Source organism: Trypanosoma equiperdum (genome assembly GCF_001457755.1).
Source record: "Trypanosoma equiperdum strain OVI genome assembly, contig: ctg_1192, whole genome shotgun sequence".
NCBI classification, from domain to species: domain Eukaryota; phylum Euglenozoa; class Kinetoplastea; order Trypanosomatida; family Trypanosomatidae; genus Trypanosoma; species Trypanosoma equiperdum.
In genome coordinates this window covers 113,111-127,151 of record NW_027123163.1, presented here as the reverse complement: position 1 = coordinate 127,151, position 14,041 = coordinate 113,111, and the positions used below count along the sequence as shown (strand labels likewise).

Sequence of the window (14,041 nt, the reverse complement as noted above, 5' to 3'; positions counted from 1 at the left end):
TTTTCAGGATGATTGTTATCACGGTTAACGTTGTAACCATCACGGCTGCTTTTTTGTTTCAGATACATTAGGTTTCGCTTCGCATGTAACAGAAGTGACACCCTCGCTGCATTGTTTGCTCGCACGTTGTCGATAAATTACTATCGCTGTGGTGTTTGAAACAAATAACCTCGTTTACTCGAAAGTGAGGAAAAAGGAAAAAAAAAAGAAACACTACTAATGAAATAATGTGCTGTAATTATGTGTCTCGCTTTGTGTTTCACACACTGGGTACACACATAAATCTGCACACACATATGAGAGCATTCGCCTCTTCATCTCTTTCTTCGTCATTTCTGCACCGAAGCTTAGTCGAGGGTTGAAACGACGAAAGGAAAAACAAACAAACATCTTAAAGTGAGCAGAATAAGGTCAAAACACACACAGATATATATATATATATCTTTAAAGATAGTAAATAAGTTGAGACAGTACTGTTCTCAACAGTATTTGTTCGCGGGGAAATCCGATCCATATCAACAGTGAGGCAGAGCGATAATACTATCATACAAGTTTATACTTTGCTGAGCATCTGTTTCCCCTAAAAAAAAACAAACAGGTGCTATTACGTCCTGCAAAAGAGAGAAAAGGAAGGAACAGTCAAAAAAACAGGAAAGTAAAATAAAGAAAAAGGTAACAGGCATATATATATATATATTTATTTAATAACGAAACCTCGCAAGGAAATTAACTGAGGGGGAAAGAGTTGACAAAGAAAAAGGTGGTTTCCGAAAGTAGTACAAAACGCCCCTTTAAATCGTTGGGAGTTATTTTGACGTTTGTGTGTGTTTGTGTGTGTAGTGGCATAAAATTACTCGCAAGCCACAACGTCATGGCGCAACACTCAGAAGCATCAGACCCCGGAAGTAGCCTGCGCTGGGTCCTGTATGAAGATGTGTATTATGCCGCAATTGTAGTTCCTGCAGAAGAGGCACCAGTGGATGTCCCTGCTGATAATCAGTTTGTGTACTTCCTCGGTAGTGAATCCGGCTCTGTTGTTCCCTTAACCGCTGTTGAGCCGTTTGATATGAATAATCAAGAGCGCATGAACCACCCAGCCGCTGCTGCCGGTGTCGCGGTTGCTAAGCAACTCATCATGGGAACAGGTAGTGGAGAAAACGAATCTGCAGATGGTGATAATGAGTGGACGGCGAGGCCCAGCAGAGAAAAAAGGACAAAGAAAGGAAAAGAGAGGAAAGCTACTGGAAAAAAGAGAGATGGTGCTGCCGTTCCCCTCAAGAAAACGAGAAAGAACGCGCGTATTATGGATAACGAGGATGATTACACAGCAAGCAGCAGCGACGAAAGAAACAGTGGCACCTCAGAAGGTTCCGAGGAGAGCTCTTTTAGCAGAGAGGATGAAGAAGAAGAAGAGGGGGTTGGGTTGGGGCACTGGCGAGAAATCGAGAAAAGTTTGGGTTTCACACCAACATCCAAAGGGAAGAAAGGGTCCAACGCCACCAAGAACACTTCTCGCCGCGGCTTCTCCTCTCCTTCTGAAAGACGTCCAGGGGATTATGTTGGATTCTTTGACAGCTGCGCCGGGTCTCCTGTAGCCCCCTTTGTTGCTGAAATAAACTATTACCACCGCAAAGCAGTCGATGAGGCTAAAGCTAGTGATTGTGCTCTCAATTTACAACAGTCTGCGCTTATTCGCGCTGTAGAGGCGAGGCTGGTGGCCTTACGGGCAGAAGTTCTGCACCTTAGGCGATTGATACGCGACGCAGAAAGTGAGAATGAGGAGCAGCTAGAAACCGAGGAACTAAAAAATATTCGGAATCGGATAAAATTTCTGGAGGATTCGTTCAGCGTGGAGGAAATTGTTAAACAGGAACTTCATATGGAGAAGATAACGCCTCCGCAGCACGAACGGAAGCGCAGAAGGGCAGCAACCCAGCTTTTCTCGTTTGTCGATACCTCTTTTGGCTACTTGTTGGATGCAGCGTCCGCCACGGCCCTCCCACGCGAGTCGGCGGCTGCTCTGCTGGACGTTTACGGCTCCCAGAAGCGGGAACGGGAACGGTTTGTTGCATCCAAACAGGGTCTCGGAAAGTTAGGTTTGAGAGCTCCAAAGGCTTCTGTGATGGAAAACTGGCGGAGGTCCCGTGAGATGATTGTTCTCGACCCCATGAGTGATAAGCGACCGGTCTCCAGGCGTTTCTCCCAGACACTCAGGAAGGTGGACCAGCGTGCAAGGGAGTGCTACAACGCTGCTTCCCACAAAACAAACGATATCATTCCGAGGCAGCGAAGGCCGACCACCATATACAACTTTAACGACCTCAGGTTTGAGAATGAACGTCACTCAGAAAGTTGTATGGAAGATGGCGTTGATTTGGTTGGTTACAACGCCCTCGGGCTTGGCTTTAATGTTACTACCGATACCGCCGTCGCAATCGACGCGGACGCCGATATCCCAGTACTTTCTCCACTCAAAACAAGTTTTGACCCACGTGCGACTTTTATTATCGATGCAAGTGCGACAGCACCCGACTCCCTAGCCGCCCAGCAACATGGATACTACAGTGCGCAGTGCAGCCAAACTCTTCGCTTACCGTCACAGGAGTCCTTATGGGGAAGGAGTGAAGTGCCTGATGCTGCAGGATGCGATGCCACTATGGCAAGTCAACATATGAGGAGCATTTCACGCACTGGTCGATCGCTAAGCCGTGCAGGCTCAATGTCCCGTGCATCTTCGAGAGCATCATCCGTGATGTGGGATGCAACTAGCGGCACTTCTAGGAAACACGGCAGAAGTAATGCAAGTAGTGTAGCCCGCGGCTCGCGAAACGCCGGTGATTGGAGAAGCTCGGCGAAACGTGTTATTCTCGAACAATTAACATTGTACCTTCGTGGACTTCGCGGTAAACCTGCCGTGTTAAATAAGGAGGACTTCTCTCACACTGCTAAGGAACTACTTGGGCGGGCTCTTAAAGCAGAGTCAAAACGCAAGGGAATCTCACTGTCACTTCAGGCAACCAATCTCCGAGCCACATTGGAGAAAGATGTTGAGACTCGCCTGCGCAAATCTGTGGATAATTATGTCCTTCGCCACTTTGTAAATAACCAGGTGCCCAACCGCCACAAGAGTGTCGACATCGACTCTGGCAGCCATGCGAGCAAGCACCGCAGTGAGACTCGTCGTCGTGAAGATGATGGAGAGGAGAATCGCACCACTATTATTAATGAAGACCGTGAAACTGACTCACCGGTGTACGACCAGTAAAATATGGTGGTGGAGGTTAAACTGCTCATTGCTTCATAAAAGAGATGAGGTGATTGAATGCTTTCGTTTTTTAATAACAGCGTGGCGATTTACGCCGGCGTGTATAAAGATGTGATGTGACTATTATTATTACCTTTTGTTGTCTATTTCTTTCTTTCAACAGTCGAGAAGAGCGGAAGAAATGCCATTTCAAGGTGTGACAACGAAGAAGGAACCATTGAGACTCGAATAAATTTTAATAAGGAGAGTGCTTTTTTTTTTTTAAAGGTGAGTCAACATATGTTCAAATCACTTGGGTGCGTGTTATTTGTCGTGAATATTGCATCTTCTGGCTCTTTCGTGCATAATGTTGTGTACGTCATGAGGACAAATTTCAAGAACCATTGGGACGGGTGAGAAAGAAAAACATCCAAAAGCAAAAAAGAAAAAGAAGGAAGGAAGGAAGTTGCCAACGACAAAAATAAAAAGGAGAGCAAGGGGAAAGTAGTCACTACAGTTAAGTAATCAATAATTTTCATCAGAAATTTATGAGTGGGAGCAGAAATGGAAAAGGAGGGCGGTTGCAGAGCTCGCTGGGTTGGTTAGCACCCGAGCATTCCTTTTACCAGATTCCCCCCCCCTTAGCAATGGTTACTGTATCAATAGAATGGAAACCAAAAAAAGTAGGTAACTGCTTGACGTTCTATTTTTGTTGTTGTGACCTCGCTTCGTCTTTTCTCCAAGTAGCAAACATTTTCCCCCTTCTCCATCCTTTTTATTCGGCATTTTAGTGAAAAGTTGTAGTGGTTGGGATTGTGATGCTCTCCTGTGCGGCGGTTCAGAAACTTGAGCGATATGGCCAGCTTGCCCAGAAGCGAAAAACTGCAAGCGACTTTGTAAACTCGTCCCTTCGGGACGCGAAGCGTTCCAACATTCACGCATTGACACATATTCCCACGTGGCAGGCGTGTCTTGAAGAGCTTGATCCTGACATCAGTAAAGGTCAAGATAAGGAAAAGGATGCGGCAACTGTGGAAAGCGTACAACCGGGTGGTGGTGATGTTAATGTTACATATCATGGAGTACCGTCAAAGGTAACAGTTAGTGAGTCCTTGCTGTACGCGGTAAGTTACGCTACCGCGCTTGTTGTGCGCCATATGGACGAGCAACGGTTCAACCTAAGAAATGAGAATGAGCGGAATGGGGAGAATGTTTCATTGGACGGGAAAGTTTTCGCTACGCCCCTGGAAGAAGCAGTGGGGCTTCATACACTTCTGTGGAAGGTTGCCGAGGCATGCGGTCGCCATACGAAGGTTTACATGGGAGACTCACCACAGATGGCCCAAGCACTGGTACATTTACTTTCCAGCGCACTGGATGCATTTATCGTGTCAACTATGTTACGACATGCAGCTGTCAACGATACCAACGGGGAGGCTGCGCTGCTGAACAGCTTGTGCCGTAGTAGTACCGGATTGGTAATGGCGGTCGTGCGTCAACTCCGTGTAATGCAATCAAAGCAGCCGTTCAATGCTTTGTACAGCGTACGACCTTGCCCCACGCTTCTTTCTCAGTACCTTTCCAAAGCAGGCGCGGGCATGTCACCTACCAAAACCACCGGCAACGTAAAGGAGGTAAAGAACACGGAGTGTAGTGGTCCGCAGTGTTCCCCTAACTGTATTATCCGCTCGAGAAGCCGAGATGTCGAAAACGACAGTTTCATGACGAGTTGCCTGCTTACGTGGGCGGACACGGTGGCGAGTGGTTCACTGATTGCATCGCTTAGTTATTTCTCAACTTTCCAGAAGGTTAGTTTCTGTGACGCTATGGTGTCAGAGGCCCCTTCGGGGTGCTGCTGCACGGATGTTGGTTCATTTCGTCGGACGTTGTCCTCTTTGTTTTCTACCGCCGCATGTAATCGAGCCACACGTATCGTAGTGTACTTCCGTGGGGATGATATCAAACTAATGCAGAACAACGTGCGGGACTCCACGGAGTATTCGATGCTTACGCACGTTACCACACCTCCAGTTGAACGATCGACTCTTTCCTTATTCACTAAACTCCCCGTTGCTGAGCAGCACCACGCCGCTCTTCTTTTGGCGGGTTGGATTGCAAGTATTCCATTCTTCTTCCGTAGTTTCTGTGCGGAGGAGAGTTGGACCGTGTTTGCTCAGGAACAGCGGCGGATGGTGTGGCTGAGAGAGCGTGAAACGCGTCAAGATCGTGGTCGGCGGCGCTGGGGATCATCTTCGAGGGCTAATAGCGTCAGCAGTGGCGGGAAGGATGATAGTGATCACGCTTCTACTCACTCCAGTGATGGGTACAGCAGGGTTGAGGTAAACACGGATAAAGGCGACGGTGGTGACGGTCTTACCAATAGTCATGCATCCGACAGATACGCTGGTAAACGTATGAGAAACTCTAATATCGATGATGACGAGGACAGATGTTCCGTTGTGTCGCAACTAAGTTCTTTTTCACTCATGAGCCGTGCGAGCATGATATCCACACTGTCGAAGCCATCCATCGCATCCTATCGGGAATTTCTCTCTGTTATCGACGCCAGTAACACAGACAATGGGCAAACTCACAATGCTCCATGTCTACATCAATCAGAAGATGATAACACAAACCTTCCACTTATTCTTTTGGAAGAAGTGGTACTCGGTCTCCAGAAATTTCTCGTTGCTGTAGGTGAAGCTGGTTTGAGTGATAACCTGTTGGAAACCACTGGTTTACGTGCTTTGATATGGCGTACTATCGGGGACCTATTTACTTTCGTCCGCAATACCATTTCGTTTTCCGCTACAAACATTACTGCGAAGGGGACGCCTTCTGTATTTCATCTTGGAAATGACCTTCGGTATAATAAGGGCCTCGGTTATGAAGTACTGGGATTACTCTTTGCGAAAGTTGTTTTGCCGCAGCTACTCACATCGTGTCACGACGTTGCGCATGAGACACGGCCGGTTGTGGAACGAGCGCTGACACAGTGCTTGTCCACCTATGAGTTGATTGCGCCACAGGTAATTGATAAGAACGTTCCAGCGATTCTACAGATTGCCTCTCGTATCTCCAAGGCGAATGCGTCGAGTCATCTGGGTGGTGAAAAAGCAGAGGCGTTTCCTACTACAATTCTGCACGATTTTCTTGTCAACCTGATTACGCGTTTGGGGAAAGGCAACAGGATATCCATGTTACTCGATGCAATCGTCTTGCAGGTAAAGGAGGATGGGAACGCGATTTACCGAAGTAAGGTCGTGGAGGGTGAGGACACAGTGGTCGGGGGCACCGCAGCCAGCAGCACAACCGTAGGACTGCGGGAGATCTTTTCCCGTCCTGACATCCGTGCAGCATTGATAGAGGCATGCAATGTTTCCATGGACCCAGAGCACCTGCTTCTTCGTTTGTTATCGTACGTCTCTAACTGGGCTTCTGAAGAGGAGGTTAACGAAGAAAGCGGCGGCGGCGATGATGCCGCAACAAACCCAGAGAAGGACGAAGTTACAGCATTGGGAACTGAAGATCAGAAACTAAATGTAAAGACCACGATGTCTCGTATGGAACCTCAGGGTGTACTCTTCATACTTGATGTAGTCTCGACGGTATTGAGTGGAGTTGTACCAACATCCATCTCAGCCACTTCTATCCTTGAGCGAGCAGCAGAGTTGGAGCTCGCACTGTCGTCGTTTTTTGTGAACAAGTTGCACAAAACGTTCCTACCGGTAAAGGAGCAAAACTCAAGGGAGGACGATAAGCTGAAGAAAAAAAATGAAAAAAGCTCCCTTCTTCTGTGCAGCGCGGCCGTCATTCCGCAAAAAATGGTCCACCGTCTTGTACTTCTTACTCTCAATGCCATTTACAGTTCACGGACACTTATCCTAAGTTGCCTTCAGGACCTTGGTATCTCTAATTTGGATGCTTACTTACAACTTCTCGAAGAATCCATGTGGTGTCTGCAGCAGCAGGTGGACGCCCTTGTCGGTTCCCTTACCGTCGACGATCTGTGCGCTTCGCTAAGCATAACAACTCAGATGAGGCACGCACACACCACGCAGTGTCCACCACTTATACCCCGGTTCGTGTTGCAGCGGCTCATGTTAGCGCGGTCCACATCCATGGCCCTTGGCTTCACTGTTGGTCCCGCCTCGTCGGCTCGGAGATTGGGGAACACTGTGCTTTCCTACATGCTTGTGGAAAGTGAGGGCGGTGTGTTGCCTGATCATGAGGCCGATCTGGCTTTGTCATTGGCCGACACGCTAAACGAAGAAGAGTGGAGTTCCCTTGTTCATTTCACAAAACCAAAACGTGTTCGTGCAGCTTTTGTTTGGCTCCTACAGCTCAGTTTCACGAAATCGAAGAGTGCTCAATGGCTTTCAAGGTGCATGGCGGCATGCGGAGGTTTGCTGTTGGAGGCCCTCTGTGAGGTGTTGGTGAATGTTGATGACTCGGAACTTCTGGCATGTCGTCACGACATGACCTCCAAGAATGAAAATGATAGCGCAGGTGGTAAGGGGTCCGAGGATACGCCCCTGATTAGGTTGTTTGCAGCGTTAAATGATGTTTTGGGTCGTGTTGGTCACCTTCCGCAGTGGCTTCCGATTCTACAAAATTTTGTGCATTGGTTGATGATTATTTATAAGGAAGAGAGAAACGTTCAACGTAGTATGTCGTGCTTGCTACGGCAACAAATTCTTCAGTTCGTATTAAATCTTCTGGTGTGTGAGGAGGGCGTGCGAACACTTTTCCGTTGGGTTCTTTTACACACACAAAGCGAGGAAAATCAAGAAAATCATCGTTTTGAGCATTATCGTGGTCGAAAGAGTGACCGCAAGCGCGACGGACTCAATGAGGCATTCATGGAAACCGTAGGGGTTCAGTTTACAGTCGCCGATGCCATGCTTTACGCTAGCAACAGATATACAGCAGAGGGGGAAAGTTGTACCGATGCGGAGGGGATCAGGGTGGCAGCGGCAAAGCAAGGAATCGACGATTGTACGAAGCTTGTGCGTAGAATGTTCTCAGCAAAGTTTGCAGCCTTGCTGATACAACAATGTAGCACGAAGGACAGTGATAGCGGATTGTCACTGTCATCAAGATATGCATTGGGCATATTGCGGCAGCTCTACACCATGGCCATGACTGCGTGTCGTTATGATACCAAAACAGCTACGAGCTCCCCTATCGCGCAAAAATTCATTATTAGTGTCGCTGACAAAATGCACGCTTGCCTCGAAGACGGGAATTACGCTGTTCTTTCAATATTTTTGGACGCAATGAGCGGAACTTCTTTAACTTATGTTCTCAAAGAGGGCCACAGGGATACTGCCTCGACAGTAAAAGTGCCGGAAAAACGGCGTCGCGTGGAGAATAGTGAGAGTGGTGACAACGGGGAGAAGACTCGTCTCGCAGATAAGAAGCATCACCGTTCAGCAGAAGACATCAGAGCTAAAGAGGAAACCGTGGGGGAAAGAAAGGTTTTCGAAGCATCGCTAGGTGGTGTTGACCACGTGGAGGCCACGGAGGACAAAAAAGAATCAGCAATAGTTGTAGAGGGAACCAAGTTGACTGAGGTTTCCTTGCGTTGGGTGGATCTTCTGCGTAAGTTGCTTCAAGAGGTGGTGAAAGGACTTGTGGAGGAGCGTCACCAGCCCCAATCATCCGTGCCACTGCTACACGCTATGTCTTCGCTTTATGTCACACTGGAACGTGTTCGACTTCCCGCATTGAAAGATGCGTCAGAAAATGTGAACCATCGTGGGAAAGGAGGAAAAGCCAACAAAAGGGGGAGGAGCTATGAACGGCAACCCGTTGGGAACGGGCGCAGCTTGGCTGCCGTTGCTGTGGCGTCAGGTGAGCTTTCGGACACCGCCGCAAAGCTGCGCAAATTGTTCGCACCCTCCAAAAGTGCGTCGCGACGACGCAGTGCCTCGGTGCTGTTGCCGATGCTGAGTTCGTGCAACCGCGCGGTGACACGAGCCTTGTGGGTTCTTTATGCTGCGTATGAGGAGCGTCGGCAAAGCGATCTGTCTGAAGATGGTGGTTTTGAAGATACAACAAACCACTCCCCATCACGCTGGTTTGCTGCTCTACTAGGGAGCTTCAATGTGCACGAGTGCGGCAATTATGATAACTTTTGTTCCGATTCGACGGATCGTCTGCTGGAGGAAGCGCAAGAGATTGCATCACAACATGAAAGCGAATGTGTAACACTTCGTATAGTGGCTCTACAGCGTGATCCTGCTTATCAGACGGAAAAAGCGACGCTTTGGTTGATTGAACAACTTTGTATCATACCAGAAATTCTGCATACTTTCGCAACAAGCCCCTCACAGTCTTTACTGGTGGAGTATATGCATGCTCTCCTCCACGCGTCCATACCATTAGCGACGGGGGCGTGTCAACATCTTCGAAAGCTACAGGACAGGCATCAGAAGCTGTTGACGGCTGTAGCAGAAGCGCTGCATCGCCTCAGCTTCGTTCCACACATGCGTTTCAGTATATGGCGCAACGACGCGAAGCGTCTGTTGGTGAATGCTGAAGCCGCCGTTGTATCATCACACGATTGCAGCAAACGAAACGATGAGGGTACACACAGCTTGTGTTGCCGTGTGCTGCAGTTGTGTACGCTGCCCCTTGCGGCGCTACACGAAGATGAGGTCTTTATTGATCACGAAATGAGTTTCATTACGTCGTTGCTTTTCACCGGTACCAGTGGGTACCGTAATGGATCCCAATACCTGTCTGAGTCTGTCATTTTGCGAATTATTCGACTACTTTCGGCAACGTTGTTGCCACGGCACGTGCTTTGGCAGCGAGCGCATCTGTTGCCGACTTTACTTTCCTTCCTCTTCACCCGCTGCCTTGACGGTGTATCACGTGGCTACTGTAGCAGCGTTGTGCTGAATCAACTTGCTTCGTTCCTGTTTCAGCTCGTGAAGGATGCCACCCACGGTCACTGCCACGGCATTTCGCCATCCTTGAAGTCATTGTGTCTCTCTTCCATCACGTCGTGTCTCTTCCGACATTCAGCAGCGTACATTGATGTATTCACAACTCACAGCAACGATTTGGATTACATTGCCGCAGACCTTTTGAAAGCTCTTCAGCATGTCCACCTCCCGTCACGGCGGATGCAGGCGGTACCGAAGAAATTCAAAACAGAAGGGAATGAAACGGGGGGCGATGAGGACGAGGAGGAGGAGGAGGACGCTGCAAAGCAGTCAGACGCCACAATGTGTGACTTAAGTTACGCTTGCGTGGGAAATACCGATGCGCAACTGTTATTAAGGCAGGCAGCTGAGCGAGTTGAAGAGGAGGAAGGCAATGGCTCACGCCACATATTCCTTCTTCCTGAATAACTGCGGCAACATTTGTTCTCCCCTTGGCTGGGTGCATCTTCTCTTGATGAGCGAAAGTAACATTTTATTTAGCGCCACATGGAGAAATTCCGCCTTTTTCATTGGTAGTGCAGAAAAAAAAGAGGGCGGAAACGAAGTTTGTGTAGGGGGGTGGCAAGGAACTGTTGTCCGATCGCTGCGTCCACTGACACCATCATGGCGTTAATCACTTAATAAATGCGCGGGCATATGAAGAAAGAAAAATTTAAATGATCGAAGCGGAAACACAAGCCACAAAGGGAGGCGATAAGCAGATGCGGATCACAACGATCGTAACAATAGAAGTTTCGCGCACGCTCTTCAAAAGTGGAAGATAAAATCATAAATATCTTTAATGGTGAGGTTATGTATGACTTGCTAATATCTGCATATTGGTATTTCTTATTCTTAACGGTCCAATGTATGTCTATTATCTTCTGCATTTTTCTCTTTTTTTTCCTGTGTTTCTTGTGCATTTGTTGTTTCCCTCTTCCACAGTGACCGCAGTTTACATTTTTTTTTTTTAGCTGAGCTTTAGGTGGATCACCAAACCAAAGTGATAATATTAAAGAAAAAGTGGAAAAGAGTGAAGGTTACAGAGTTCAAATTAACATTATTAAACAAACAGAAAAATCAAAGGAGAGAGGAGATAAAGTTCGCAAAAAAAAGGGTGAAAGGAGGATCGTAGTCAACCCATAAGAGTTATCATGTCATTGCTGCATCGGGCTGATGCGACGGCGCTGCGGATTTTGCGTGAGCAGCATGTGGAATCATTAGCCATGTCTGCACAAACAGGACCCATTAATTACATTAAAAAAACTTTTAAGGACATTGTTGATACAATGCCGGACAGACGCAACACCTTCTTAATGTTGGTAACTCTCTGCACATTCTTTGTTGGTTGGCGTACAGCCATCGCGGTGACCGATTGTGAAAGCCCACTTGTTGTGGTGCTCTCAGGAAGTATGGAACCCTTCATGTTTCGTGGTGACTTACTTGTTCTGCATAATATTGGCGAACCCACGATGGGGGATGTCGTTGTTTTCTCTCTCCCCAACCGTACAATTCCAATCGTTCATCGCGTCCATCGCATTCGATTACTTGAGGACGGTGTGACTCGTTTGTACCTCACGAAAGGGGATAACAATGAAATGGATGACCGTACATTATATCCGCGCGGATATCATTGGGTAGAGAAAAAAGATATCATTGGGAAAGTTGCCGTGCTGGTGCCGCGGGTGGGTTTTATTACGCTAATTGCCGAAGACCACTCATGGGCAAAACTTGTGCTTGTTCCACTGGCATTGATATGGTGCTGGTACACCGGAATGTAACGTGGACACGTAGGAGGGAACATGAGAGGAGTAAAGGGAAACTAGAGAGTATGGGAACGAAGGGGAAACGAATATATATATATATATATATTCTCACCCGCGCGGAAATGACACAATTCAACAGAAGAACAGAGGGGGGGGAGTAAACAAGGCATAAAGCCCACTTTTCTGTGGTATTACTTCACTCAATGAAATTTATTGCTGGTGAGATGTGATGTCACTGTGTCATTTAGGTGGCGTGTTGCGAAGGTTTCTTCTCGGTGACGAAGTGGACAAGCAACTTACTTACAATTTGGAAAGAGCGTACGAAGAGAGGATGCGTGGACTACCATTTTTATTTTGTTGGAGCCGTTAGCACTTATGCCTCGTCGCTACTTACTTTCTACTTTTCTTCTCTTCTGCTCTCGTTTTGGGTGTATTTATGTCCTTGTGGTTACGTGGAGGTGTTTGTTAAACTTGTTTTGCCTATGGTGAAGGGAAAAGAAGGGGAAAGGCATGACGGTTTGATATCGTTAAGCGTTGGAATTTTGCTCGTTTACACCCCTCCTCCCATTGACCTTTCCGGATAATCATGGTGTGTGATATATTCTTCTTTGGTTTAATTTCCCTCATATCCACATCCTCATATGTGTCTCTCTCTCTCTCTGTGTGTGTATGAGTGTACCTCTCTGTCTGTTTTGTCTGTTAGTAATCGACTTTAGTGGTATTATTATTGTTGTTGTTACTGCCGTTTTTTCAGCAAAAAAAAAAGGAAATAAAGTTTGCTTTCTCCCCGACTTCCTCTTGCCTTAGCACAACTCGTAGGAGTCACATTAGAATAGTGATAAATCTGTGTCGAACAGCAGAGATAATAAGAATAAAAAAGGGAAGGAAAGACAAAAAAAAACGTAACATCGAGTTGGGTTCATTTCTGAGCCCACGCGTTTTTTTTTCATTTCTTTTTCTACTTTTTCCCCTTTGTTACCTTCTATCACTTTTCGTTTATATTTGTCTTTCTGTTTTGCGTGTGTGTGTGTGTTTGTAAATGGACGAACCCACTCATAACTCCAACAACGGCGGTGAGCCCTCAAATAATGGAGGTGAAGGGGCAGAAGGAACCTGCAAGGAGGAAACTGCACTTGTGGCTGTAAAAGTTGTGAATGCTGACGGCGCGGAAATGTTTTTCCGTATCAAATCCCGCACGGCCCTAAAAAAACTCATTGATACGTATTGCAAGAAGCAGGGAATATCGCGTAACAGCGTGCGCTTCCTTTTTGATGGAACACCAATTGACGAAACCAAAACACCAGAAGAGTTGGGTATGGAAGATGATGATGTGATTGATGCGATGGTGGAGCAGACAGGCGGGTGTCTTTGGTGCATGGCGTGATCCTTTTTTAAAAAAAGAAAAAAGAAAAAGAAAAGAATGAAACAATGAAAACAAAACAAATGATGGAAGCAGTGTTCATTAGATGATGATGATGATGATGTTGGAAATGAAGGAAGGGCTGGAAAAGATCAGAGAATGAGGGAGTTTAAACAGAGAGGAAAGAAAAAGGAAAGAGTCATATGAAAGCTATGAAGAAAAGAAAAAGAGAGCTTGAACGCTTAATGATGGGAACAGGAGGAAAATGGTTGGCATAAGTGCGCGTGATGGGGGGGGGGGGAATTGCGACGTTTTTTTTTTGTTTCAGAAACCTGATTTATGGTTGGAACGGGACGGATCCTCCTCCTCCTCCTCCCCCCCTCAATTATATATATATATATTTTTTTTTTTGTTAATTAAATATATGTGACCAAACTGAAAACCTCCTGGACGCTCCTTCTTTTTTTTTTTTATTCACTCCTCCGCGATCTTTCAGCTGTTGATGTCGTTGCCGCCGTTGGCATCATTCCTTATACCCCTATGAGGCCAACTTCACCTTCTTTTTATTTTATTGGTTTTACTTCTGCGGTCGTTTGCCGGTTGCAGCTGCCATTCCAAATATTAAAGAAGTGTGGGCGCATAAACTTACCGAACATCCCGTTATAACGATGGGAAAAAAGTAAAATAAAATGAAGCAATAGAAATATATCATATCATCCACTTGTGCCTGTTATTT

At 46.8% G+C, this 14,041-nt stretch overlaps 4 protein-coding genes across 4 annotated transcripts; all 4 read left to right on the top strand.

The window, feature by feature from the left end:
* Positions 1–871: 871 nt before the first annotated feature.
* TEOVI_000703100 (uncharacterized protein) lies at positions 872–3,265 on the top strand (the record flags this gene model as incomplete). Its single annotated transcript, XM_067220663.1, has 1 exon — positions 872–3,265. One exon carries the CDS (start codon positions 872–874, stop codon positions 3,263–3,265), a length of 2,394 nt encoding a protein of 797 aa, XP_067076764.1.
* A 797-nt stretch (positions 3,266–4,062) lies between these two features.
* TEOVI_000703000 (uncharacterized protein) lies at positions 4,063–10,608 on the top strand (the record flags this gene model as incomplete). Its single annotated transcript, XM_067220662.1, has 1 exon — positions 4,063–10,608. The coding sequence occupies one exon, from the start codon at positions 4,063–4,065 to the stop codon at positions 10,606–10,608; it is 6,546 nt and encodes a 2,181-aa protein (XP_067076763.1).
* A 725-nt stretch (positions 10,609–11,333) lies between these two features.
* On the top strand, positions 11,334–11,960 carry TEOVI_000702900 (signal peptidase type I, putative; the record flags this gene model as incomplete). The annotated part of the gene is made up of 1 exon (XM_067220661.1): positions 11,334–11,960. The coding sequence occupies one exon, from the start codon at positions 11,334–11,336 to the stop codon at positions 11,958–11,960; it is 627 nt and encodes a 208-aa protein (XP_067076762.1).
* A 1,024-nt stretch (positions 11,961–12,984) lies between these two features.
* On the top strand, positions 12,985–13,329 carry TEOVI_000702800 (small ubiquitin-related modifier; the record flags this gene model as incomplete). The annotated part of the gene is made up of 1 exon (XM_067220660.1): positions 12,985–13,329. The coding sequence occupies one exon, from the start codon at positions 12,985–12,987 to the stop codon at positions 13,327–13,329; it is 345 nt and encodes a 114-aa protein (XP_067076761.1).
* Positions 13,330–14,041: the final 712 nt, after the last annotated feature.